This window comes from Rhinopithecus roxellana, chromosome 13, assembly GCF_007565055.1.
Source record: "Rhinopithecus roxellana isolate Shanxi Qingling chromosome 13, ASM756505v1, whole genome shotgun sequence".
In the NCBI taxonomy this organism is placed as follows: Eukaryota; Metazoa; Chordata; class Mammalia; order Primates; family Cercopithecidae; genus Rhinopithecus; species Rhinopithecus roxellana.
The window spans coordinates 1,413,021-1,438,795 of NC_044561.1; the positions used below are offsets into that span (position 1 = coordinate 1,413,021).

General features: G+C 57.9%; 1 protein-coding gene across 1 annotated transcript in view; it reads right to left on the reverse strand.

The window, feature by feature from the left end:
- Nucleotides 1–4,292: 4,292 nt before the first annotated feature.
- CACNA1I (calcium voltage-gated channel subunit alpha1 I) overlaps nucleotides 4,293–25,775 on the reverse strand; it is a 119,292-nt gene continuing 97,809 nt past the window's right edge. The window contains 14 exon segments of the mRNA XM_030914993.1: nucleotides 4,293–5,029; nucleotides 6,294–6,490; nucleotides 8,134–8,299; nucleotides 9,727–9,849; nucleotides 10,913–11,059; nucleotides 11,336–11,674; nucleotides 12,678–12,799; nucleotides 13,374–13,452; nucleotides 16,763–16,833; nucleotides 17,714–17,847; nucleotides 18,483–18,592; nucleotides 19,843–19,994; nucleotides 20,553–20,745; nucleotides 23,181–23,270. Of these exon segments, the coding sequence (XP_030770853.1) occupies nucleotides 4,385–5,029; nucleotides 6,294–6,490; nucleotides 8,134–8,299; nucleotides 9,727–9,849; nucleotides 10,913–11,059; nucleotides 11,336–11,674; nucleotides 12,678–12,799; nucleotides 13,374–13,452; nucleotides 16,763–16,833; nucleotides 17,714–17,847; nucleotides 18,483–18,592; nucleotides 19,843–19,994; nucleotides 20,553–20,745; nucleotides 23,181–23,270 (2,568 nt within the window). The 3' untranslated portion in view covers nucleotides 4,293–4,384.

Genomic DNA, 25,775 nt, shown 5'->3' on the forward strand with positions numbered 1-25,775 from the left:
CTCTCTCCTTGGCAGCAACTTGCTTTTAATCCCATTATTAACGGGGAAGAGAGTGGAAAACAAATCAGGACTCTCCTCCCCAGGGGCCGTGCCTCTGGCTGTGGAGGTGGCAAGTGGGTGCCCATCATCCCTGGCCTCTGCCTCGCTGTGTGGCCCAGACCACACCCTGCAGCCTCTCCAGGCCTGTTTCCTCAAGTGGAAAAATAAGAGAAGGCATTAGTTGGTCTTTGAAATCCCTTCTGCTTCCAAAACACAGCCACAGAGCTGACATTTGCTGAAGCTCAACCAGCACCGGGCTACGGGCGGGAGAAGTAAACACAGTCCCCGTCCTTGGGTCAGTGCAATCTGATGGAGACTCACTCAAGAAACAGACAGTGCAGGCCGGGTGCGGTGGCTCACGCCTGTAATCCCAGCACTTTGGGAGGCTGAGGCAAGTGGATCACCTGAGGTCAAGAGTTCGAGACCAGGCAATGTAGTGAAACCCTGTATCTACTAAAAATACAAACATTAGCCAGGCATGATAGCAGGCGCCCGTAATCCCAGCTACTCAGGAGGCTGATGCAGGAGAATCACTTGATCCTTGTAGTGAGCCAAGATCTTGCCATTGCACTCGAGCCTGGGCAACAGAGCGAGACTCCGTCTCAAAAAAAAAAAAAAAAAAAAAGGAAAGAAAAAAGAAAAGAAAGAAAATGAAATAGACAGTGCCAAAGGATGAGTAGATTCTTCTTCCCATGTGACCCTCTCGCCCGGGTCTAGCACCTCAGCTACAGCAGCAGAGCGTGGGAACCAGGCCTGCCGCCTCCCCAGCTCCACAGGCCCCCACCCACCCAGCAGCCATGAGAGCACCCTGCCATGAGCATTGTTCCAGGTCCCCGGTGCCCCAGGCCCCACACCTGAACATGGAGGAGGAGAACCACCACCCCCCCCTTGAGAGAAGCCTCAGCCTGACACCCACCCCACTGGGGAAAGAACAGCAGAGACACACGGAGAAATTCTTAAATAGGCTTCTGGGCTTTTATTCAAAACAACACTGGTGGTGGCTGCCGCTTGGTTTCTCTACACCCAGGCCATCTGGGCCAGCAGGTCCCAGCGCCATCAGCAACTAGGAGGGGAAGTTCACTCACACCATAGAAACTGTACAGCGACTGAGAGTGCTAGAGTCACGGTGGCGGCCCAGGCCGAGGGCTTCCTGGAAGAGGTGGCCTCTACCTCCTCAGTAGGCTGCAGCTTGGCCCAGGCTCTGCCAGGAACACTGATTATTGCACAAAGACAAAAAAAGAGTATGTGTATCTGGGCTAAAGAGCAGCTCTTATGATCCCAAGCCCTTACACAACGCAGCAAAGGGGGCTGGGGTTGGCCCTGGAAGCAGAAGGCTCCGAGCTGAGGATTTGGGGGAAGACAGGCAGACGGGCTTTACACACTTTGTCCTCCTTTAAGGGGCTGCCTGGTACAGGAGAAGGTAGAGCAGGGGAGACGAAGAGGGTTTGGCCAGACTGGGCTGTCTCTGCACAGATGCCAAGGTGCCTGCCCATCACCACTCTATGGAGCAGCAGAGACAGCTCAGGGACCTGGGTCCCCACCTTCCTCACAGTCATGTGGGTTAGGGCAAATTTGTGCTTTTGTGATAGACACAGGCCTGAGGCCATGGCCCCAGACCACAGGGTTGAGGAGGAAGTAAGGGCCCTTTGCCCAACCCTCACCCATTCTGACTTGCGCTGGCCAGTAGATCACAGCTTCCCTGGTTCCCCATCTCTGTCACCCACAAGAACAAGGCCACGTGTCTGGGATCGGCAGGTGGGGCTTCCAGGAGCCTGGGATCAGCCAGGCCATCTCCCACTGCTCCCTGCAAGGAGCTTCTCTGCCTCTGAGCTCAGCTCTTTCACCTTCTCCACACGCCCTGCTCTGTGGGCCCTGGAGCCTTCGCTCATGTCCATCCCTTTGCCTAGAACACCCGCCCCGAGGTGTCTGCTTGTTCCAGAGCCACATGGTTCAGGGCAAGGGGAGGTTTCACGTCATCCTGCCTAGGATGTGTTCCCTGCGCAGCTGCTCTGAACCCATGTAACAGCAGGAAAAGATGCTCAGCAGAGTCACAAGATGACCCAAGGCTGCTGGGCTGGTGTCTGATCCTGTCACTTTGAAGCCCAACCTTCCACATGGTCTTCCCAGGTCACACAGCCCCTCTTCTGGGCTCCAACACGCATGTCCCTCCAGCAACACATGGACTTGCAAAAAGTCAAGTCTGTCTGCCTCCCTCCAACTGCGAGTGCTCAGGGTCAGCCAGGAGCAGTTAAGCCTGCCCAGACACTTCTTCCCCAGACAACGTAGCTCGCTCCACATAAAACACCTCCATGGAAAGGGAGGCAGGGCCGAGGCTCTCTGGAGGGGTCAGCGTTGGGCTTGGACCCAGCCATCCCCACAGGTCTACCTGCCCCCCAGGGAAGACTGGGCAGTTCCTCCTGCCGCAGGCACCTTGTTCAGCATCACAGCCCTAGGGTGTGGAGTGGGGCCCTCCACACCACCCCAGCTTCTTTGCTGCTAGGGCCCTGAAGGATCCTGGGCTGGCCGCTTCCCCTCTCCAGGGCTCAGTTTCCCAGGTGGACTGGACAACCCCTCCTGGACCACTCTCCCTCAGCCCAAAAGGTCTCTGCACGTGACAAAGCACACATTGCCCATCACCTCCCCCAGGGTCCCTGTGCCAGCCTGGAAGACACCCAGAACCCCTCCAAGGGGCACCCCACACCCTCACCAGCCTGGTCACAAGCTGAGTTCTTCCAAGTGAGAGTCTGGGAACAAGGACAAGGCTGCCCCTCAGCAGGCCCCAGTGAAGCCCTCAGAGGGGGTCTTAGCAAAGGCAAGGGGGGGGTCTTAACAAAGGCAAGGTTATTGCTGAAGCACAGCATCTCTAAACTCGTGGCCTCTGCAGCCTCTCCAGACCACTGACCAACATGCTCCCAACCTCCTTCTTCAAACTGACCTCATGAAAGTCACTCCCTTTTTAAAAAGTAGCCTTGACCTAAGCAAAATCTCTGTGAAATCACGGGTTCAATGTATTTTTTTTCTAATAAATAGTGAAATAAATGCGTAACTCTTCAAATCAAACACCCCCATTTATAACCCGTTCGGGAAGCACTACTATAGTGAAAGCTGACCTGCAGTTAGGGGCAGCGGGGAGGAGAGACGGGGCAGGGAGGAGAGACAGGGGCTGGCAGGTGGGGTTGGAGAATGTGGCCTCCAGGTGATGCAAAAGGCTGGGCACGGGGATGCGGCTGGACCAAGGGCCCAGGCAGGTGCCCCCACCCCTGCCTAGAATTCGGTCAGAGCTGCTTTGCCTTGAACCCACTGGGGCGGGGGCATAGTTGCTCAGGACGGGGACAGCACAGCGTACAGGGACAGCCACAGCTCAGGGCCCATCTTGGGGATAAAAGGCATAAGTGACTGAACAACTAACTGCCTGAGCCCAGGGGCACCTGCAGGGCAGCCAGAGCCAGCCAAGACCAGGCAGGTACCCTGGCCTCTCCAAGCGGCCTCCACTCCTGCTCCACCCAACCCCGCCCTCCTGGGGTGGAACCCACCCCCTCAGAAGTACTCAGGAGCTGGGACCTCCCCTGGGGCCAGAGCCCCAGCCCAGGCTTGGAGCTGCCCTCCACCCCCCACCACGGTCCTAGGGAAACACAGCTACTCACCCCTGATTTTTCTAAAGAAAGCCATCTAACCCGTGTACTAAGGGTATGTGTGTGCTCTGGGGTGTCTACAAAGACTTCACAACAAGGAGACGGTCAATATGACAGGACAGACACCCCGACGCGTGGGAGCCACGTGGGATCTTAGCAGCGTTTCTTCTTTAAAAGAAAAAAAGATAAAGAGAAAGAAAACACACCCTGAATTGCACCTCTTCTCCCGGGCCTGGTGCCCTCAGAGGCCTAAGGGTCCTCTCCAAGCTACTCTCAACCCGGGAGGAGACATCAAAAAACACAGCTGCGACGCCCGGCAGGACATGTACCCCGGGGTGGGTCTGGCCTGAATTCCAGAGCGTCAGACAAAAGCCCCGTCCAGGCCCTGGCCCACCTCCCACCTTTAGCACTTTCTGGAAGTCATAAGCTCTCAGTAAAAAAAATAAATATATATATATATATGTCTGTCTATGTGTGTGTGTGTGTGTGTGTATATGCATATATATATATATGCACTGGAAGGGCCACCATGGGCCACGCAGGCCTGGCTAACCCAGACTCCGCTCAGCCCGGCTGACGGGCAACGGGCGCCTGTGCCCGGCGGGCCCTGCGCGATCCCAGGTGTGGACGAAGTATTGCTGTCTGCTCCTGGCTCCTGAGGTAAAAAAGGTGAGACGGGGCGGGCCGTGGGCGGCCGGGGGCCCCTGCGACCCTCATCTCTTCCTCTTGCTGGCGGCGTCTCCCGGCTCCAGCTCTCCGGGGAGCGGTTGCGGCGGGGGCGCCAAGGGGCCCAGGCCCATGGGCAGCGGCGCCCGGCCCAGGGGGTCCTTGCTGCGGTCCGCGGCCCACGAGGGGCTCCGGGCCAGGCCGTGGGCCAGGGCGGCGGCGCAGGGGCGGCCGGGGGCGGCCAGGCTGCTGGTGCTGCTGAACTTCCTGGCGGGCGTGAGGCCGGGGAGCGGCGGCGGGGGCGGCGGGCAGAAGAGGGAAGTGAGCGAGAGGCTGCTGAGGGTCTCCGAGTGCTCGCTGCCCGCGCCCCCGCCGCCCGCGCCGCCGCGGCCCTCCTCGTCCGAGGGGTCCATGGAGTCGTGGTAGGTGCAGCCCGGGCTGGTAGAGCCCCCGCTGCTGTGGCTGCGCTGATGCGCCCGCAGCCCCCGCAGGCTGAACAGACCCCGGCCCCGCAGGCTCAGGCGGCGGTGCGCGGCGGGGGACAGGCCGGCCCGGGGTCCCGGAGCAGGCGCGGGCGGCCCCAGGGCGCGCCGGGGGCTGTCGCTCAGGGTCAGGCTGTCCTCCAGCGTGGTCTGCAGGCTGCCCGCGGAGCTGCTGGGGCTGGCGTCCAGCGAAGTGTCGCTCCCGGTGGCCTGGGGGGAGGTGGGAGCGGTGGAGGCCGCCTGTGTCTGCCCCCACCCCAGCAACCTGGACGCCTCCCTCCCCGGCACAGCAGGCAGCCCCCATCCAACGAGCTCCCTTCGGAGCAGGGATTCTCCCCTCTGCATGTCCAGCTTAGGCGGCAGTCACCACAGGGCCTGCACCTGCCCCGAGAGGTCCCCTGAAAGGAGCTAGCACCCGCCTCAAACCCAGGTCAGACCCGGCCCTGCCCTTCACGGAAGGCTCCAGGCTCACTCCAAGGGGAAGCCCTGGGCCCACCGCCCTCCCCCAGGGCACGTGGCACCCCCACCACAGCCCCCATGGTCCTGACACGGCCCCTGCCCTGGCTGCTCTCACTGGTTCCGGTCCCTCCCACTTGCTCCGGCCCCTGGCCCCCACCTCCCGGCCCCAGGGCCCCCCACCTCCCAGCTGCCCAGCTCCAACCTCCCAGCACCAGGGCCCCCCACCTCCCAGCCCCCACCTCCAGCCCCTCCCCAGGAGCTGTTCGCCCTGCCTGTCCACCATGGAGTAGACTTTACTCGGCAGACATTTATTTTGGTTATCACCCCTCCTCCTGCACCCCTGCAGCTCACTCTCGGCGCTAAACAGTGAGCCCAGCAGGCAGGGAGTTTGTATCCTGCCCGCCAGGACACGCAGCCTGCTACGACGGAGTCAGTCACCCAGTGAATCAACCGCACTCACCGCACTGTGGGAGCCGGCTCCGCCCCATTTCCCCACCCCCACAACGGAGCCCTCAGTGCTCCCTTGGGTAGGAGGGCTGTGGCCCTGGCCAATCCAGTACAGGGGACCCTGCAGGCTGAGGCTTCTCATCCACCAGACCCGCCCTCCCACCTCCATTCCTGGTAATCAAGCCGCCAGTCACACCCACCCAGAGAACCCAGAGTGTCCTCCCCACCGCCAGCACCCCGCCACCCTGCAAAACCTCCAGGACTCCTCCCCTCCCCTCCCCTCCCCTCCCCTCAAGCTAGGTGTCACAGGCCTCTTCCAGACCCCCCTCGGGGTCCTCCCCACACTCTGCTGGCCCCAGGACCCAGCTCTGCCCACTCCCGTCCGCCCCAGTGCCACCTCCTGCTCCAGTCTCACCATCACCCCAGCGTTCCCAAACCCCCTTGCATGGTGGTGCCCTGGGCCTTTGGTTGGGTCCTTCCCCTCCCAGTCCCTTGGACTTCCAGGCCTGGCTTAGATCCTGCCCCTTGCCCACAGACCAGTGCTCTGGAGCCTGGGAGGTGCCGGTACCTGCCGGAGGAGGGTGCAGTTGACCCTTGGTGACCGCAGAGATGCCCAGGAGCCCTGCAGCGCAATCTTGGGGAGGGTCCCAGTGCCGGTGCCCTTTTCTGGGCCTTTCTGGCTGGCAGACACTGCAGGGTGGAAGAACTCGGCTGGCATGGGCAGGAGAGGGCTGGAGGCATCCGGGGAGACGGGACTTGGGGGTGCTGCTGGGAGAGGAGGAGACAGAGCTGAGGGAGCACGCTCAGGCCAGGGGGCAGTCCCTGGAAGGTGGCATTGAGCACCAATCTCATTGGGCCAGCAGGGAAGAGCCACTTAATAAACTGACTGTGAGACCGTGGGCAAGTCCCCCTCTCTAAACCTTCGTTTCCCCATTGTGAGAGCAAGAGAGAAATCCTGAACCAGCCCTTTTGATTCCAGGGGGCCGGGGCCCTGGGCAAGACACAGCTTTTGGAGCCAAGCAGACCCGGGCTCAAGCCTAGGTCTCTTCCTCTGTAAAAGGGAACAAGATGCCATCTTGAGGGGCATAAGGAGAAGAAACAGCTGGAAGCTCCCAGCTCAGTACCAAGTACACAGTAGGTGCTCACTAGGATCAGTCACCCCCAGGTCCTGACCCCACCATGCAGCCTGGCCAGGTCTGGGGGCCCCTGTGGGACAGCAGGTGGGTTGGGGCGTCCCAGCCCCGGGTCAGGCGCTGCACTGGATGGCAGGTCAGTCTGGCCTGATTGGCTGCACACAGTAAGGGACAGAGACGGGGGTGGGGGGTCTGAGGGCTGGGGCGGGTCTGGGTGTGGGGGGCGTGGGGGGGTAGCAGCAGCCTCTGCCCACTGTCCCCTCCATACCTTGGGGGGTTGAGGGTGAGATAATAGAAGAATGTACCCAAGACAGCTGGACAGTCTGAATGTCCCGGCTGGGGTTCCTATGCCATACCATGTTACCATTTAAGGAAAACGTAAATAAATGGTTGGCGAAAGGGAATGAGATTACATTCCACCAGAATGGCTCTCGGGTCAGCCCTGTGCCCTGACTTTGGGTTTGGGAAGTCTGGGATCTTGGCACCTCAGCCCCCCTGGCCAGTTGAAAGCCCATCAGCTTTAGGGAGGGTGCCCAGGAAAGTCACCCCATGCCTGGCTCCTGGGAGGCGTCCCCGAAGGGTACTTGGGGGGGGGCTCAGAGTCTTGGGCATCCCTCTTCTGCTGGGCTCCTCATCTCTCTGCCTCCCTCCATAGCCAGTGCTGTGAAGCCAGGTTCCTGCCACCCTCCATGAGGACCACAGTAAAGATGAACCCGTGGTGGCAGGCCAGCTTAGTCCCCTGGCCCTGTGCCCAGAGCCCAGCCACGGGCCCAAAGCACAAACAGAACACTGTGGGTAGAGCTGAGGGGTAAGTATCAGGAATTTGCAAAAGGGCTATTGAAGACACCAGGCTTTCCTATGTTTAACATCCCCATGTATATGAAGATCTGTGGGCTACACACCTTTCTAATTCAGCTCTAGAAAAACAGCACAATAATCTGGCAGCTTTCCTTCTGCTTGATATAAGAGCCGTGTGTACCCACCTCTTTCCCTTTTCACTATGGCTCCTAGGAAGCTTAGCATGAAGCTTCCTTTAGATGCTTAGGTTTTTGTTATAATTATCTCATCTTTTTGTACTATTTGGCTCTTGATCTTTTATCATTTTTATATCAGGCCTGAGAGTCTCTCTCTCATTGTCAGATATCCATCCAGTTCTTTCTGGACTAAATATAATAATCTGGGTAAAAATACTAAGGAAAAAACTCAACCATCTCCCTCTGAAGCAGATGCCCAAATTGAGGGCTGTGGGGAGCTGGCAGGGCTCCCACCCCTCACCTTGACTGCTCTCATGTTTCAGCCAGGACTGGACAGGGTTGAATGGGATCTCCTCCATCTCACACAGGAAGTTCTCTGGACCCGGTGAGACGGCCGTAGAGGACAAGGGGAAGAAGCATTCGTCCAGGTCTCTCACACACATGGGCTCAGGTGGGTCCAGCTCACCCTGCAAGGAAAGGGAGGTAGGATGGGGCAGGACTAGGGGGGCGGGGACAGCTGCCCTCATGACCTGCTCCATGGGCCCTCGCTTAACTAGGCTACCCTCCTGGCTAGTCTGACCTTCCTCTCACCTCCTCTACCTGACCATCTTCCCAAACCCCGGTGAAAGGAATCCACCTCCAAATCCCCATTGGATGCCCCAGGCAGTTAGTGACTTCCCTGGTACAGACCCTGGGCCAGCAAAGAAGCCAGGTCAAGGCTGGCGAAGGCATCAGAAGACAGGCTGAGTGGCCAGAGTGTCCCGTGAGCATGACCTTGGGGGCGTCCCTTCCCTTTGCTGAGCATGTTTCTGCATCCAAGGAGAGTAATGCCTTCCTTCCTAGGCATTCCCTGGCCCCCACATTCCTCAGGCCTGTAGCCCACAGGGACCCCTTCCCAGAAGAGCTGCCTTAATGCCCCCTCCAAGGTAGACGCATTTGTGCCACCCCAACCTCCGATGACTTGCTGAGTCTGGCACAAAAGACTGTACCCTGCCCAAGTCCAGCTGAGTCCCAAAAACTGTGCACCCTGATATCCTTTGTAGGAGAGCAGTGTGGGGGTACAGGGAGCTGCAGCAACTGTGAGCAACCAGGGAGGGGACCGAAGTGACATGGAAGGGATAGGAAGAACTTGCCCCGCAGCCTACCCTGAACTGATGGAGGGCCAGCCTAGGGGGCAGAGGTGCCAAGCCCAGGGTACCCCCCAGCTGTCCCTTATGCCTCCCACCCCCAGCAGGGCAGGACCACCTTGACCTTGAGATCAGGAGCCCGGGTCTTGAGGTCTCACCCCCTAAGACTGCAGGATCAGCAAAGGGCCCTTCCTGGCCTGCAGCCCTCCTCAGACTGACCCCCTGGGGTGCAGAGGTTTGGGGTCCAGCCTCAGGGGTGGCTTCCTGCTCTGTCATTCCTGGCTGTGTGATGTGAGCATCACCCCACTTCTTGGAAGCCCCATGTCCTCAAGCATGAAGTGAGGACAAATCATCCCTGCTGCACAGAGCGGTGGGGCGGACAAACAGCTGGCACAGGCAGAGCGCCTGCACAGAGTAGGTGCTTTGCCTGACACGACTCCCCCGTTCGCTTCGGCCTCACAGCCCTGCCAGCCAGGGATGACCCCCATGGAATGGACCAAAACATACTCAAAGCAACAAGAAGCAGCCAGTGCTGCTGAGTGCCACGTTGGATCCCTGGCTGGGCTTGTGGCTGTGTGACCTCAGACAAATCACTCCATCTCTCTGAGCCCTACTGCCCTCATCTGTCCAACAGGAGATGAAGGCCTAGCACACAGTGAGTGCCATTTACATGGTAGACTGGAAAGACAGGGGGTTCCTGCCTGGGTGGGTAGGGGCCCGGCTTCAAGGACAGACCCACCTGCCCAGGAGTCCCCAGGGGAGCTCACCTTGCTGTCTTTGGGGCCAGGTGGGCAGGCTGTGGGGTCCTCAAGGCTCAGGTCGTCGCCCAGCAGGATGGACGAGGACCTGTCTGAGTTCAGGGAGAACGCCTCCGTCTCAGCCAGCTGCACCTGCAGGAAGAGGGGGTGGCCTCGGGTCACCACAGCATTGGGATGGGCAGGCCTGGGTCCTGGGGCATGCAGCCACAGGCCTGAGGCTCTAAAGAGAGGCCAAGCAGTGGTCAGAAAGGTCCAGACACCTGCTGGGCATGGATGATGTGTCCATCCTGTGCAGGGGCCCAGCCAGGGTGGTATGCAATGGTGACACAGTGGTCACCTCCAGTGGAAGCCAGCCCTGAGTGGCCCATCTTGCTATCTGGGCCTGAGGACAGGTGAGTTGCCATGGGCTGTGAACTCCACAGCTGTCTGCTTGCCCCCAGACCAAGTGCCCGTCAAGACTGGGCTGGACTTGACTCATCTATGGCCCTGTGTGGACAACCTGCACAGCATGTCACAGGCAGGGGACACTGCGGGGCCCAGAGACACTGGAGAATCTGCAGCCACCACAGGGCAAGGGTGTGAGGCAGCCCAGACTTCCAGCTCCTGCTGACGGCTCCTGGGGACCCGCCCTGCAGCCACCTGAGGCTGGGGCCACCCTGGGGGCTGGAGCACCCCGGGGAGAGCTCAGGGGCCCACACTGCTGGGGAGAGGGGAAGGGGCTGCCTGTGCCTGCACTGGAGGTGGACCCAGGGGAACCCCTGAGCTGGGTGGGCCTAAGCCCCGAGCTGGAGACCAGGACAGGGCACCTGGAGAAGGTTGAGTGCCAGGATGATGCCCTGGGGGAAGAGCGGGCAGATGACCCCTTCATGTCACAGAAAGGGCAAGCTGTCCTGCAAGTGACACACAGGCTCCCTGCCTGGCACCTGCAACACACAAGGCGGGGCAGTTGCCCTACCCAAGCACCTACTGTGTGCGGCACGGTGCTGGGGTCAGCAGCTGCAGCCACCACACCACAGGCCCACACCTGGCCCTGGCTCAGGGAGCCAATCTGCCCAGGCCGTGGAAGCTACGTGTGCCCACACTGACCCAGCCTGGTCTCTACGGCCCAGAGCCAGGCTCTGTCCTCGGGCAGGCCCCCCACCAGGCTTCGTGCTGCCCCTACCACAAGGGGCTGGGCCTCCCGGGCTGCCATTACCTCTTGCTTGTCGTGGTGACATTTCTTGCAGCCGGCAGGCGAGGAGTAGTGGTGGAAGATGGAGCCCGAGAGGTTGTCGATGATGGTCAGCTCCCCCTCCAAGGAGTCCTTGATGATTAAAGAGACGCTGTCCAGCCACAGGTTCTCCTAGGCGGACGGGGACGGGGTGGGGACAGGCGGGATTATCAGCCGGGTCCCGGGGCTGCGGGGTGGGCAGGATATAGCTGCCCTCCCGGTTGGTTCTCTGTGCCCATGGCCTGGGACCGACCCCCTCATCACAGGGTCACCCCTTCTATGGAGCTGAGCAGGGTGGGGCCCAGAAAGACAGAGGTCTCTGTGCAAGGCCTCCCTGGCCCCGCTGCCCATCTAGCCCTGCAGTGGCCCCCCTCTGGCGACCCTCACGCCGCTCCAGCCCCTGCCCACCTGGGCAGGCGAGTAGCAGTGCCGGCACAAGCTGCCCTCGGCGTCGCCCCCGCCGCCCGCCCCTCCCGGTCCTCGGCCAGGGGCGCCCGGGGAGCCGGCAGGCAGCCTCAGGCCAGGGCCCAGGCCGTGGGCCATCTCCAGCTCGAGCTCGGCATCCATCTCGGCGTCCTCCTGCGCCTCCTTATTGCTGTCGTCCAGGTGCTTCATAAGCACAGCCACCACCACGTTGATGAGCACGAACTGCGCGGTGAGCACGAAGCTCACGAAGTACAGTGGCGACACAAACTGCAGGCTGCTCAGGCAGCTGCGCTCATCATGGGTGCAGTCCCGCAGCGTGTCCTGCGTGGTGGGGAGGGCGGAGAGGACGACGATGAGGATGAGGACATCCCAGAGGCTGCTGGAGGCAGAGGCCAGCCCAGGGCCACGCGCGGAGGCAGCAAGACCTAGATTCAACCCCCGAGATGGCCCCTGGCTGCCCTGCCCCACTCTGCCTTGTGGTGGCATCTGCCTGCCTCAGCTTCAGCTAAGTCCCCGCATGGACAGACGATGGCCCAGCGCCCTCTCCTACTCTCTTGCTCCCGCCCACATCACCCTCCCCACAGCTGGCCTGCTTCCCTGGGACACAGTCAGGCCTGAGGAGGGGCATCTGGGGCTTCCTTCAGGGGCCCCTGGGGAGTAGGGTGCATTCGGGACCAGGGCCTCCCTGTCCTTCTTTTCTGGTTTTTCAGCTCAACTCCCAACCACAAAGCTCAAGAAGACTCCACCACCTTCCTGCCCTGGGCCGAGGACAGTGACCACCTCTCCTACCCCCCTGGCTTCCTGCCCCCTTGCTGGGGCGACTGGGGGCTCTGCAGGTGGGGGTGAGAGGCAGAACAGGCCTATCACTGCCCTCTCCACCTTAGGGCCCCGGAACCGAGGCCTCACCCCTGTCCTCCGGGAGCCCCTCCCTGCCCTTCCCAGCCCAGCCCAGGTTGCAGCCCAGGCTAGGGAGCCTCTGCCAGTTGACCTGGTTGGTGCGACAGTCACTAGGGGGCCTGGCCCTGGCCTTCGGGCCTGCCTGGGCCCCAGGTACCCCCTGGAACCAGGTGGAGTTGTCTCCCCTAGAATGTGAGCCCCGATCCCAGGCAATACTGGGAGATGGGACAGTGGTAGACAAGGGGCCTGTTACAGCTCAGCTCTCCCCACTGTGCTGGTCCTGGGCAGGCCCCTCCACTCCTCCGTGCCCTGCACGCCCCTCCCTTGTGCGGTGGGGCTGGGTGGGCAGAGCCCTGAGCAGCAGGACCAGCATCCTCACTGTCCCAGCATCTGGCTGATTTCTCCACCCCAGCCCACCCGGGAGTACCTTCATGATCCCGTTCCAGTTGTCACCCGTGGAGACCTGGAAGAGTGTGAGGAAGGCCATGCCGAAGTTCTCGAAGGTGGCATGCCGGCTCATGCCCTCGCACGGGTTCTCATCGTTGCAGACTGGAAGCGGGGAGGAGGTCAGCCCTGCCCAATGGCAAAGCACCTGCGGGGCTCACCCTGACCCGGTGCCTCCCACCTTGCCTCAGAACCCTCATCACACTCTAGGAGGGGCGTGCAGACTGTGCCCAGCCCACAGATAAACTGAGGCTCGGGGAGATGGCGCATGAGCTGGGGCTCAGGTTTGGGTGAGTCTAGTTCTGCCCCCCACCGAAGAATGGGTTTCTGAGAAAGAGGATGAAATGGGGTGAGGGCCAGCCTGTCAGGGAACCCTGCTTTTCAGAGCCATCCCGGTGCAGGGCAGAGCTCGGCCAGTGCTCTGTTGCCCTCTGCCCCCACCCTGGACTCTCCACTTGCTGGGGCGGTGCTGGCTCAAGACAGGCACCAACACAAGACAGGCAACAACTACAGTGGTAGGGAGGGCAGGTTCCCTGGGAGACCAGACAGCTGGGGGCCCTGCTGTAGGCATCTCCTCAAAACAAAGACCCTGATGTGATGGGCTGGGGGTCCCTGCTCCACCAAGTCATCCTGCAGCCCCGCTGCACCCCACCACAGGCCTGCGCTGGGAGTCACTCACCCAGCTTCCCAAAGAGCTCCACCCCAAGGGCAGCATAGATGAAGAAGAGCAGCATGAAGAGGAGGCCCAGGTTGCCCACCTGCGGGAAGACAGGTGAGGCCGGCTGGGACTGGGGAACAGGTGGGGGCACACCAGGCCTGGGAAGGGTGGAGGCTGGGGCGGTGGGGGTGGGCAGCCTGAGGGTCAGAGCAGCTGTAACGTTCCCCCAGGCTGTGTGTCCACGTCTGCCACCCCACAGGACCTGGAGGGCAGGCTGGTTCCAGCACAGGGCTCAGAATAACAAGAAAACACTTGTGCCGCCTTTACCACAAGCCGCCCCATTTCCAGCACTTGAGGTTAATGAGCTCACCTCCTCCTCACAATAATCCATGAATTATCTTTTATCCCCATTCTTCAGATGAAGAAAGAGACAGACTGAGAGGCGACATCATTTGTCCAGAGGCGCACAGCTAGTAACTGGTAGGACAGGGGTCCAGACCCAGCAGGCTGGCCCCAGGATCTGTGCACACAACCTGTGCTACACACCTTGTGTGGCTACCAAGGTTGAATGGATGGAAGAATGAAGGGAAGGGAGAAGGCAGGAGGTGTCAACACTAACATTAGCTCCTCTACGAAACCACCGAAATGCACTTGTCCCTGTCACTGTCATCTGCTGGTCTGGGAAATCTTCACGAACAGGAACACAGCTGCATGAGATCAGATTTGCCTCCTCGGGCCAGCACGAGGCCTGGCCATAGAGAGGAGGGAAGGCAGGAATCACGCAGGCCCGTGGACCCCAGAAGGCTCTGCAAACCCAGCCACCCCCGTCCCACAGCTCCTGTGGGAGAAAGCGTCCCAGATTCCAGACCTAGTTCAAATCTATCCCTGCACTGGAGACCACCTTTAACTCATGCTATGGATAAGATAAGGTCAAACACATTCTCGCCCTAGAACTGAAATCTCTCTTAGAACCCTCAGAAGGCCTGCGTGAAGAGAATCAGAAGACGTTCACATTAACTGCTGAGAAGTAAACCCCGTTAATCACCACTCCTCAAGTTTCTCCTCTCCACTCCAAAGAAGGGTTTCCTGGCCAGCCGTTCTGTACTGCTAGTGTCTAATTAAATGATGTTCCCTTCATTAATAAAACAAGCACTTACTGAGCACCTATGAGGCAAATTGTAAGGCCTTAACTGCTAAGAAGGATCTGGCGTGGTCGAGGCCCTAGGAATTCAGCTTTGTGCCCTGCGCAGGCCGGGGCTGGCAGCGTCTCTTAACCAGGATTGCCTTCAGCTTTTCCATTTTCCATCTCTCCCCTCCTCACTGTCAGCATCTCAGAGCCGGTAGGGTTGCGGCAGCCTCCTCACCAGCTTCCCTGCCTCCAGCGTCTTCCTCCAATCCACTCTCCTCCCAACCGCCAGAGCCACCTTCTCAAAAGCAGCTCTGGCTGCAACCTCCCTTGTCTAGAACCCTCCTGTGGCACCCACTGCCTGCAAGATAAAGCCCGATTTTGCTTCCCTGGCATTGAAGGTGTGTTGTGACCTGGCCCCCAGGGACCCCCTCCCAGCCTGATCTTCCAACCCCACACCCTCCAGCCACACAGAAAACAGCCCCACAGTGCCCTGGCATATTATTTTCCCTCTGCAGGGAGGACCCTCTGTCTTTGCTTGGAAAATGCCTCCTCCCCACCCCTCAGAGCCCAGTCCATGGGTCACCTCCCCTGAGAAGCCTTCTCTGATGCCTCCTCCCTCTTCTTGGGGCAGAGTCTGGTGGGGAGAGGCTGAAGCTTCGTTTTCTGAGCACTTTACATAGAATCGAGGAAATGGGCAATGTCCATGCAACAGCATGAGCAACAGCAAATGGATTTTGAGGGGTCAGCACCATTTCACGGCCAGCGGCACTCGGCACCTGCTTCTTCTAAAGTGCTGATGCACTTGTAATGACTACCATGGGTCTCCTGCTGGAGGCTGGGATGTCCTGAACATCTCCATGTGCCAAGGCCCATGCCAGCTCCGCACTGGATTTGGGAATCATGATAGGACTGCCCAGGGCTGAGAGCATGAGGAAGGGGAGTGGGAGCAAGGAGGCCAGGGAGGCCAAGCCACACACCTGCCATCCCCATCCCTAGCAGCCTCTTACAAGGCACTTCCCATGAACCAGGCTTCTGAAGTGCTTCATAAGCTTTAACCACCTGAAACTTCACTGCTGCCCTTTGAAATAAGCACTTGAGGGAGCGATGCTTCACCACCATCCTCATTTCACAGGCAAGGAAACTGAGGCACGAAAAGCTAAGTTGCATGCCCAGGGCCCAGACTTTGCTCTCAGGCATTATGGCCCAAGTGGGGGCTCCAATCTACTTCTTGTCTGCACAGCCTGCCACCCAGCATCACTCCCATCTCCCATGGGACAAAGTCCCCTGAAGACATTTAGTGTTAGGAAAAACCACGTCTCTGAATGAATGTCCTTGCTTTCCATCCAGACCATGCCACTTTCCCTTTATACCGTGGCTGCTGGGAAGCTCACACCTAACTCAGGAACAGAACTCACCCATGTCCTTAGCTTCACTCCCCGAAAGAATTAGCTCTGCTTCCACCTTCCCTGCGCCGTTAATCTTGTATCCTCATTTTTACTGTGCAGTATCTGTGCCTTGTATTTTAAGGTGTCTAAAGTTCCTGATGACTCGATGAATCACAATGAATAAATAAATGTGCCTGAGGGTCAGCTCACAGGAGAGGCCACCCTTAGGGGAGGGGGAAGAAGAGCCTCAAGCAGTCAAGACAGCAAGGGAGGGAAGGACTGGGATTGCAAAATTCCCAGGAGGATAAAAAAGATGCCCTCTGTGGCCCTGATCACATCTCCCTTTTCACTAACCACGGGGTGGGGGTAAAGCAACTTCCCTAACTTCTGAGATCCCCACCTGGGTCAGTGTCTCATGCTGCCCCTCCTGGAATGCCATCTCGGAACTTCCCCATCCACACTGCCACCTTCTTCTGACAAGCCACCCTTGGAAGTCAAGCTCAAAGGTCCCCTTTCCTAGGCTGCCTTCCCTCTCTCCCCAGGGAGTGTCTGGCAGTCTCCTCTCTCTGGAGCATGCTGGAGGTCCCTCCCCACATCTCCCTGAAGTATCCATCTCCCTCCACCAGCCCGGGGGCAACCAAGGGCACGATGTGGATCCTGAGTGCGTGCGCAGGGCTGGACACAGAGTGTCACTGGCAGCCATGTGGTGAAGCCGGAAGACACAGGCAGAAAGGGACCCTTTCTGCCTGTCAGCCCTTGGCTCAAAATGCATCCCCAGAGACAGCATCTGCCCTGGCTCTGGCAGATGTGAGAAGGAATATCAGAGCCTTCATGCCCCAGGGCCCAGCCTGACACCAATGACCCCTAGGAGGGCTGCCAGAAAGAGTGGCTCTTACCTGGGGCAAAGCTTGCACCACCGTGTCCAGCAGGGCCCGCATCCCTGTGGCCATCTTCAACAGCTTCAGCACTGTGGGCGAGACCCAGCCCCGCCCACTCAGCCCCGGGCCGGTGGGGACGTGTGTGTGCACGCGTGTGTGCACATGCGTAAACTCGGTAGAAAAGCACATGAAGGCACGTGCAAGCAGAGTCCAGCTCTCAGACGCCACATTACAAGAATGTGGGTGCAGCCACAGGGTGAGTGGGGCATGCACAAAAACATGTGGACACAAGGCGTGGGTGTCACTGTAAAACAGCCCCCGAGGATGGGGCATTCTCATGGGAACTGAGGTCTATGAAGTGTGTGAATGAGTGTGCCATGAACTGTCACAGGCACAAAGGACCAGCGTGAGTGGCCACATCTCTTCCCTTCCCCTCTCGATAAAGCGGACTCTGGCATCACTCGCTGAGTTTCTGGCAGGCAGAAGAGCAAGAGGCACCTGGGCTCGCCCTTAGGCAGGAGGCTTTTAAAAGAAGTGTGGGAACTACCTTGAGGGGAGGGAGAAGGGTCTCTGAAGACCGTAAATCCCAGTCACTGTGTTTGAGAAACGCCAGTGAGGAGCTGGAGGTGTTTCACATCTTCCCAGTTGGACTGGGTTCCTTGCATCACACTCTGAGACTGGACCCCATGGGTCATGACGTTACAAGGAAGTGGGAGTGTGTATCCATGTGTGCTATGCCAAGCTGTCTGTGTGCTGGGGGAAGTGTGTGCACACAGAGGGTGCATGTGTGTGTGTTGGCTGTGTGCCTCCTGGCTCCTGCTCACCCCTGCTCAGCAAGGAGCCCACCATGCCCACAAACTCCTGCCCCCACCTCTCCCCACCCCACTCCTGTATGCTCTCATCAGGCAATGAGGAGTCTCATCCTGCCCCTGCTTGCCCCCGTTCCCTGTCCCACCCCTTGCCCCTCACCTCGGGCGATGCGCAGAACCCTCATGATGCGGATGATGGTAGGGTTGATGGGCAGGGCCGCATTAATCTCTATCTCCTCCAGTGTGATGCCCATGACTGACAGTAGCACAATGGCTAGGTCCAGCTGGTTCCATCTGTTCAGTCGTGCATGGGAGGGTAGGAGTGGGCATAAGGAGGATCCCTCTGGTTCAGACACATCTTAGTAGGGGAGACTCCCAAGTCCTCAACCTTCTATTGTGGCCCATTGGGCTGTGTGGCTGCCCTCCCTTACTAGCGCCTCCTAACGCCACTGGGTCCAGGCCCATCTCTGCTCCCCATAGCCATCACTTCCTCAAGCAAGGGGCTGATCAGGATAAACATCTCCGGCCTCCTGCAGGAGAGGAGGCATGGACTGTGACTTCCAGGCCTAACCTTGAGCTGGCTGCTCCCTCTGTCTGGCCTTAGGCTAATCCACCAACTTCTTTAAGCCTCATTATTCCCTTCAAAAAGGAGTATTAGCATGAGGCAGACCCTGCTCTGCCTATAGGGTAGAAACAACCTACCAAAGATGAACCAAGAAGGTTCAAGTGGAATGCCCTGCACCCATCAGATGATACCATAATCATTTCCTGTTCAGAGCTATAAGCAGCAGCTGGGACGCCTGTCCATCAGTGCCTAGATGCTTACTGGTTCCCCTCTTCAGGCTGCTCCAGACTTCCCTAAGGGTCAGGCCTGCTTCCTCATCCTGCAGTCTACCCTATTACTGCCCTAACCCAGCCTGGCCACTCACCGGTCCTTGAAGAAGCGCCTCAGACCAAATGCCACCAGCTTCAGCACAGCCTCCAGCACAAACACAGTGGTGAACATATAGTTGCAGTACTTGAGGGCTGTCTCCAGGGACTATGGGGGAACAAAGAGAAGCATGATCCAGGGCACATGACCAGCTCCAGAACCTTCCTCCACTCAGAAAGTCTGTGCCTTTTAAGGAGAGAATTTAGTCCATTTACTTTTAGTGTAATTATTTATATGCTGCTTTTATTCTTTCCACCTTAATGTGTGCTATTTATTTTATGTTGTTATTCCTTCTGTTTCCTTTTTCCTATTTGTGTGTATCTGGTCTAGTTGGTACCTTTGGAGGCAATACAGGGTATTAATGAAGAGCTACCAAGCCAGACTGCCTACATTTGAATCCTGGCTTAGTGCTCACTCCAAATCCAAATTCACCATATGATCTTGAGCAAGTCATTTCATCTTAGAAAGCTGCTATGAAAATTAAATGAGCTAATAATTCAGTGCTGGACACAGAACAATACTTGGTAAATGTAAACCATTAGTCTTCCATTTTTTCCTGTTAATTTGGAAGTTCTATAATTATTGTTTCATTTTGCCAGTGGTTATCTTTCTTTTTCCTGCATTCATAATATTCCTCTCTCATGATTTGAAACAAGGTATTAATTCCACACCTGGAAGCTCTGCTTCCCTCTTCTTCCCCTCCAACTCCATCAGGGTTTTTAGAATGCACTTGCTTCTCACATGCCCCTCACATACCTGGTCTGCAACAAGCTGGGAAATGGTCATCCTCATCCACCATCAGTGTTTGCCTGAAATGGTCCTTCCACCCTTTGCATAGTCTCCATATGCCCAGGTAGAAATGGAGGCTACATGGTAGGCTTTGAATGCAAATCTAAGTTCCAGACCTGGTTCCACTACCTATGGCTGAGTAATTTTGGCAGCATAATTAAGCTCTCTAAGCCTCAGGTTCCTCACCTATAAAATCTGGACAAAGGATTCCCCCTGCCAGCCTTAAGATTGCTGTGAAGATTAAAGACTTCATACATGTAGTGTGGCTTGCAAAGAGTCAATATTTAACACACCACAGTCATTGCCACCCATGTGCAAACCACAGACCAAATGCTGCCTCCCTGACCCACCTTCCCTCTGACCCTTCCCTTCCAGACCCTGAGCTTCCTGAGGGCAAGCTTGTCCGGCACCTCCTCCCGTTGCAGTGTCCAGCATAGAGCCCAGCATGGAGAGGCTGCTCACATCCTGCTATCAGCTAACCCCTTCCCTACCCTATCCCTGGGGTGGGGTCCTGCTGAGACCCCACCCTCACCTTGTAACTTTGGGCTGGGAGACAGACCAGGGCTCACCGTGGGCTGATTGTAGTGCTCCAGGGACATGGTGACCACGTTGAGGCAGATGATGAAGGTGATGAAGATGTCCAGGTAGTGGCTGGTGCACATGGAGTGGATGAGCAGTCGGGTGTGACAATAGGTGGCATAGTAGGGCAGCCGCTGGGCCTCTGCAGGTAGTGCAGGGGGAGTGGCACAGACCACAGAGAGTTGGGGTCAAGCGAAAGGGCACAAAGCACAAAGGACAGAAAGGTGGAGGAAAGGGAGGGGGCAAGGAGGAAGATGTTGATCCACCCCAGGCCCTGGAATCAGTGTTAGATCTCCACCCAGCCAAAGCACCATGACAGAAACTGTGGGGAAGGGTGACAAAGAAGGCAGGACATTCGTTCTCTCCATCTACCCCAAATGAGCTTGTGGCAGGAGCTCTGGGCCTGCCTGCAGGGAGGGCAGGTTTCCCATGGCCCAGGGCGCCCAGGCTCTGCCTTTGCCCTATGCCTGGACTGAACCCCCAACAGCCTCACTCAGGTTGGCAGTGGTGTCAGCCATTGGACACTGATGGAGCTCAGATCCCCTGGACGGGAAGATGCTGGGAGAAGTGACTGAGCCCTGGACACAGGGGCTGTATCATTTGTTCCCTTCCAGCTCCAAAGGCTCAGGAGGCTGGGGTCAGGTCCAGGCAGAGGGGCCTAGAGCTGGGTGGCCCACACCCTCCACAGGCACCCACTCACTCCGGCGCTTCTTCTCCAGGCGCCGCAGCCGCTTCTCTTCCCGCCGTCGCGCCTCTTCAGCCTCCTGGTGCTGCCGGCACTTGTGGAAGTTCTCCACCACGACACCCACAAACATGTTGAGCACAAAGAAGCTGACGATGAGCAGGAAGGAGATGAAGTACAGCAGCATCCAGGGGTTGTGGTTGGTCACAGGCTGCAGGGGAGTCAGAGAGGGCTGAGGAGGCTGATCAGGCCCTACAGGACCATGGGGAAGTGCCCAACCTGGCTGAGCCTCCATGGAGTGGGGATGTGTTGAGCCTGCCTCCAGGAAGGCAGCTGTGAGGTCTAAATGAGGCAGCAGGTAAGAAGTAAATACCCTGAGCATGACACAATATAGTCCTCAGCCAAGAAAGCCACCTCTCCCTCCCTGCTTAGCGGCTGCCTCCTGGAAACGTCTGTCTTCTTCCTCTCATTCACCTATCCATTCATTCACCTATGCATGCATGCATCCATCCATCCACCTTTCCTTCCACTCACTCACCCATCCATCCACCACCCATCCACTCATCCATCCATCCACCCACCCATCCACCCATCCATCCACCCACTCGCCCATCCATGCATCCACCCATCCATCTACCCACCAGTCAGCCAGCCACCCATTCATCTATCTACCCATCCATCCATCCACCCATCCATCCACCCACCCACCCATCCACCCACCCATCCACCCATCCACCCACCCATCCATCCATTCACACATCCATGCATCCACCCACCAGCCAACCAGCCAGCCAGCCATTCATCTATCTACCCATCCATCCATACACCCATCCATCCATCCACCCATCCATCCACCCACCCATCCATCCATTCACCCATCCATGCATCCACCCACCAGCCAACCAGCCAGCCAGCCATTCATCTAGCTACCCATCCATCCATCCACCCATCCATCCATCCACCCATCCATCCACCCACCCACCCATCCATCCAGTCACCCATCCATGCATCCACCCATCCATCCACCCACCAGGCAACCAGCCAGCCAGCCAGCCATCTACCCATCCATCCATCTACCCACCCATCCACCCACCCACCCATCCACCCATTCATCCACCCACCCATCCATCCATGCATCCACCCATCCATCCACCCACTCATCCATCCATCTATCCATCCATCCACCAACCCACCCATCCACTCACCCATTCATTCACTCACTCACCCATCCATCCATCCACCCACCCATCCATCCACCCATCCATCCATCTACCCATCCACCCATTCATTCATCCATTCACCCACCCATCCATCCATCCACCCATCCACTCACCCATTCATCCACTCACTCACCCATCCACCCATCGACCCATCGACCCACCCATCCATCCATCCACCCATCCACTCACCCACCCATTCACCCATCCATTCACCTACCCATCCACTCACCCATGTATCCATCCATTCATCCATCCATCCATCCATCCACCCACCTATTCACCACCCACCCATTCTCCCACCCAGCCAGCCAGCCACCCCTCCATCGACACCTCCATCCATCCACTTTTTCACCCATCCAGAAATAAGGCAGAAAACAAGGTGGCCAGCAGAGAGGAAAACTTGGATGCACAGATTCCTTGGTGGAATCCGTGTATGCATGTGCATGCGTGCATTGGTGGGGGTGAGGACACAGAGCAGACAAGGAAGTAGAGGAAGATGCAGCCAAGCATTCTTATTCCTCCCACCCAATACCGCCACCCCCACATCCAGCTCCAGAGTCTTACTGGGTGGGACCCATGAAGCCAAGAGCCAGGGGTCCATTACCAGCCTGGGAGTTGCACACAGCCCTGCCTCCACCACTGAGTGGGCCCTGTCTTGAGCTAGAGAATCTTTCTGTTTCTTCTCCCAGTGACCCCCTCAGTCTGAACACAGCCAATCTTGGTCAGCCACACATCTTGCCTAAAGTCTCCACCTAGACCCAGAGGGACCCCTGCTCCCCAGGGGTCTCGGAAGCCAAGACTGAGTCTCTTTCCTGACTTCCTCCACCCAATCCCCCTCCCAAATCCATCTTCACTCAGCAGCCCTCAGGAGGCTGCACTGATAAGCAGACCTGACAAGCAGGGACACCACTCTTGCTGTTAGCCCCTCACTGGCTCTCTCTGCCCTCAGAATAAACTTTTGCCCCTTGTCATTGCACACTCGGGGTCTTGCAGACCACCTAGCCCTACCTGCCTCCTCTCCCCATCTCCTGCCTCTCATTTTCTGCACCTAGCCCCCAACTCTCAATTCCCTAAACACATCACACTCTCACCCTCTCTGTTCCTCTGCCAGCTGGCTCAGCCCCTCTTCTCTGCCTGCACTTGGTTCTCTACCCACCAGGCTCTGCGCCCCTTCAGGCAGGAGCAGCTCAGATGCCTCTCCACACAGAGCAGGGGGGATTTGCCAAAGCAAATGTAACAATGATTTAAGGAGTGGCTCTAATGGTGAAGATTCAGGCCAAGATGTCAGGGGTGGGCTGTGCTGACAGTGGGGAGACACTGGGGCTGTGGGTCTCGCTGGCACCAGTTTCAAATTCAAACCACTGGGCCCCAAGGATACCATGTCCCTCCCTGCATCAAGGCTTGACCTGGTCCCAGCTACACCCACCTGCTGGTCCACAGCGACAGCATCCAGTCCATTGTACATGATGTTCACCCAACCATCCTTGGATGCCAGGACAAAGAGGGACATCAGAGCCTGGGAGACATGGGGAGGGGGAATGCAGGAGTGAGGAGTGTGAGTGATGCCAGCTGCAGCCACCCTTCCTCAGCCCTCTATTCTTCTGCCCCTGGGAGACAGAGGGACAAACAGGTCTTCTCCATGTGACAGAGCTGTGCCCTCATCCAACAAACCTTTCCTAAGGACCTACTATGTGCCTGCAACATACTCTTGTAGTTGCTGTTACAGAAGAAAAAGTGCTGGACCCACAGTCCTGGGTTTTGGTCTCAGCTCTGAAATCATCCAGCTGTGTGATCTTGAGCAAAAAAAATTCACGAAAGGCTGGGCGTGGTGGCTCAAGCCTGTAATCCCAGCACTTTGGGAGGCCAAGACAGGCAGATCACAAGGTCAGGAGATCGAGACCATCCTGGCTAACATGGTGAAACCCCGTCTCTACTAAAAAATACAAAAAAAAAACCTAGCCGGGCGAGGTGGTGGCACCTGTAGTCCCAGCTACTCGGGAGGCTGAGGCAGGAGAATGGCGTGAACCCGGGAGGCGGAGCTTGCAGTGAGCCAGGATCCGGCCACTACACTCCAGCCTGGGTGACAGAGCGAGACTCCGTCTCAAAAAAAAAAAAAAAAAAAAAATTCACAAACTCCTGTCCCCTCACCCACAGAATGGAGCTAACAAATACCTTTCTGGCAGGTGTGCTGGGAGGGCCAACTGAGGCTCAACCAGACGGTCCCTGCCATCCTTACTCCAGGGGGTAAGACACGCTTGCCCTAGCATCTGAAAACAGGAGCTCATGAGGAGTCAGGAACCCTGGGTCAGAGCCCAGGCCGTGCCACTCACTGGCTATGTGATTTGGGGCAAGTTCCTCGATGTCTCTGGGCCCATTTCCTCATCGGTAAAATGGCAATCATTCCTCTCCCTGGTTTGTAAAATTTTGAAAAGGAGGTGGTCCCCAGAACACAGCCACCCAAGGCTCCCACAGAGATGGCAGATCAGCATCCTCATGTCCCTTCAGTGAGGTCACATCTGGTTCTGCAGCACCGGCACCCAGCACAGAACCTTGCATACAGCAGGTGCTCAGTAAAGGTTTTCTGAACTGAACTTGAGCACAGCCTCCTGTGCCATCCTTGTACCAGTAGTTAGTAGGTTCACAAAAGGTCCCATTTCACCAGAAACTGCCCGGAGGTCACATGTCCTACTCAGGAAGCCCTCTCCCCAGGGCAGAGGTGGTCACACCCCGCTCTGTGCTCCTGCCACTGTGGGCCAGGACATGCGGTTCTGGAATGAGTCTCTGGCCCCGCACTGGCCCCTCCTTCCCACCATCCAGATCACAGACGCCTCCTCTTCTCTTTCCAGGTGGGAACGGTGCCGAAAGTGTCCAGAAAGTGTTCAGACTCAGGAGCAGGGAGGGCAGAGGAAGCCCCCCTGCCAAGGGCACAAGAGGCTCCTGGATTCCAAGGACCTGCCATCACTGTCCCCGTTGACAGATGAGGACACTGGAACAGAGGGTCTGGCACTTGTCTGAGGGCACACAGCTGGTAAGGGCCACTAAGAAGTCAGAGGCTGCAGGCCGGGCTGGAACCCTCCAGGTGGCTCCGAGTGCTGAGAACACCCCATGAGGGACTCCAGAAGAGCCTGATGCCAGGTAGACCCAGAAATGCTCCAAAGGGGCGGGGCTGGCACTGGGGCAGGGCCCATAGGTAAAGGGGGTCAGGAGCATGGGCACAAAAGGCCCCAGGTGAGATCCCCCTCAACTTTCTAAGACATCTTTTCCCCAGAAGGGCAGGGGTAGTGACTGTCACGGTTCCTGACACCCTTTCCCTGGGCACTCACTGCCCCTCCAAGGCCTTGTGGCTCCCCTCTGAGGTGCCACTGGGGGGCAAGCCCTCCAGTGGGATCTAGCTGGAGACTGCCCATCAGCCAGCGGAGGACGACGGCCTGGAGCCTGCTCCTTCCTGTGTGCCCTGGGGCAAGGCATGTCTGCAAGTAGACATACCTGGCCTCCTGGGCAGGCCCTGGAGAAATAAGAGCAGGGAAGGGGAGGCCGCCAGCCAAGGGCTCTCACCTGGGGCACTGCCCAGATGGGTCACACCTGGCAGACCCCCAGGAGAGGAAACCAAGGGAAAAGCAGACACCAGGCAGGGGTCTGCCTGTCGACAGAGCAGACAGCAGTGGGTGGGTGACAGGAGAGGGAACCACCCCGGGCCAAGGGCTTGATACCCTTTCATCTGGACCGCAGCCTGCCTGGCAGGCTATAACATTCCCATTTCATAGATGAGGAAACTGAGGCTCAGGGAGGCCACACCTACAGAAAGTGGCAGAGCTGGATTCACCTCCAGGACTGCTTGATTCTCAAATTCCTGTCAGGGGCCCCTGGGTTGGGGGTGGGAGCCAAGAACCAATGTTCACAAAGCACCTACTAAGTGCAGGTGTTTGCTGGGCACTCTGCACACAGACTCTCTAAGCCTCGTCCCACCTGAGAGGTGAGTGCTACCCTTACCCATTTTGCAGAAGAGCAAACTGAGGCTTGG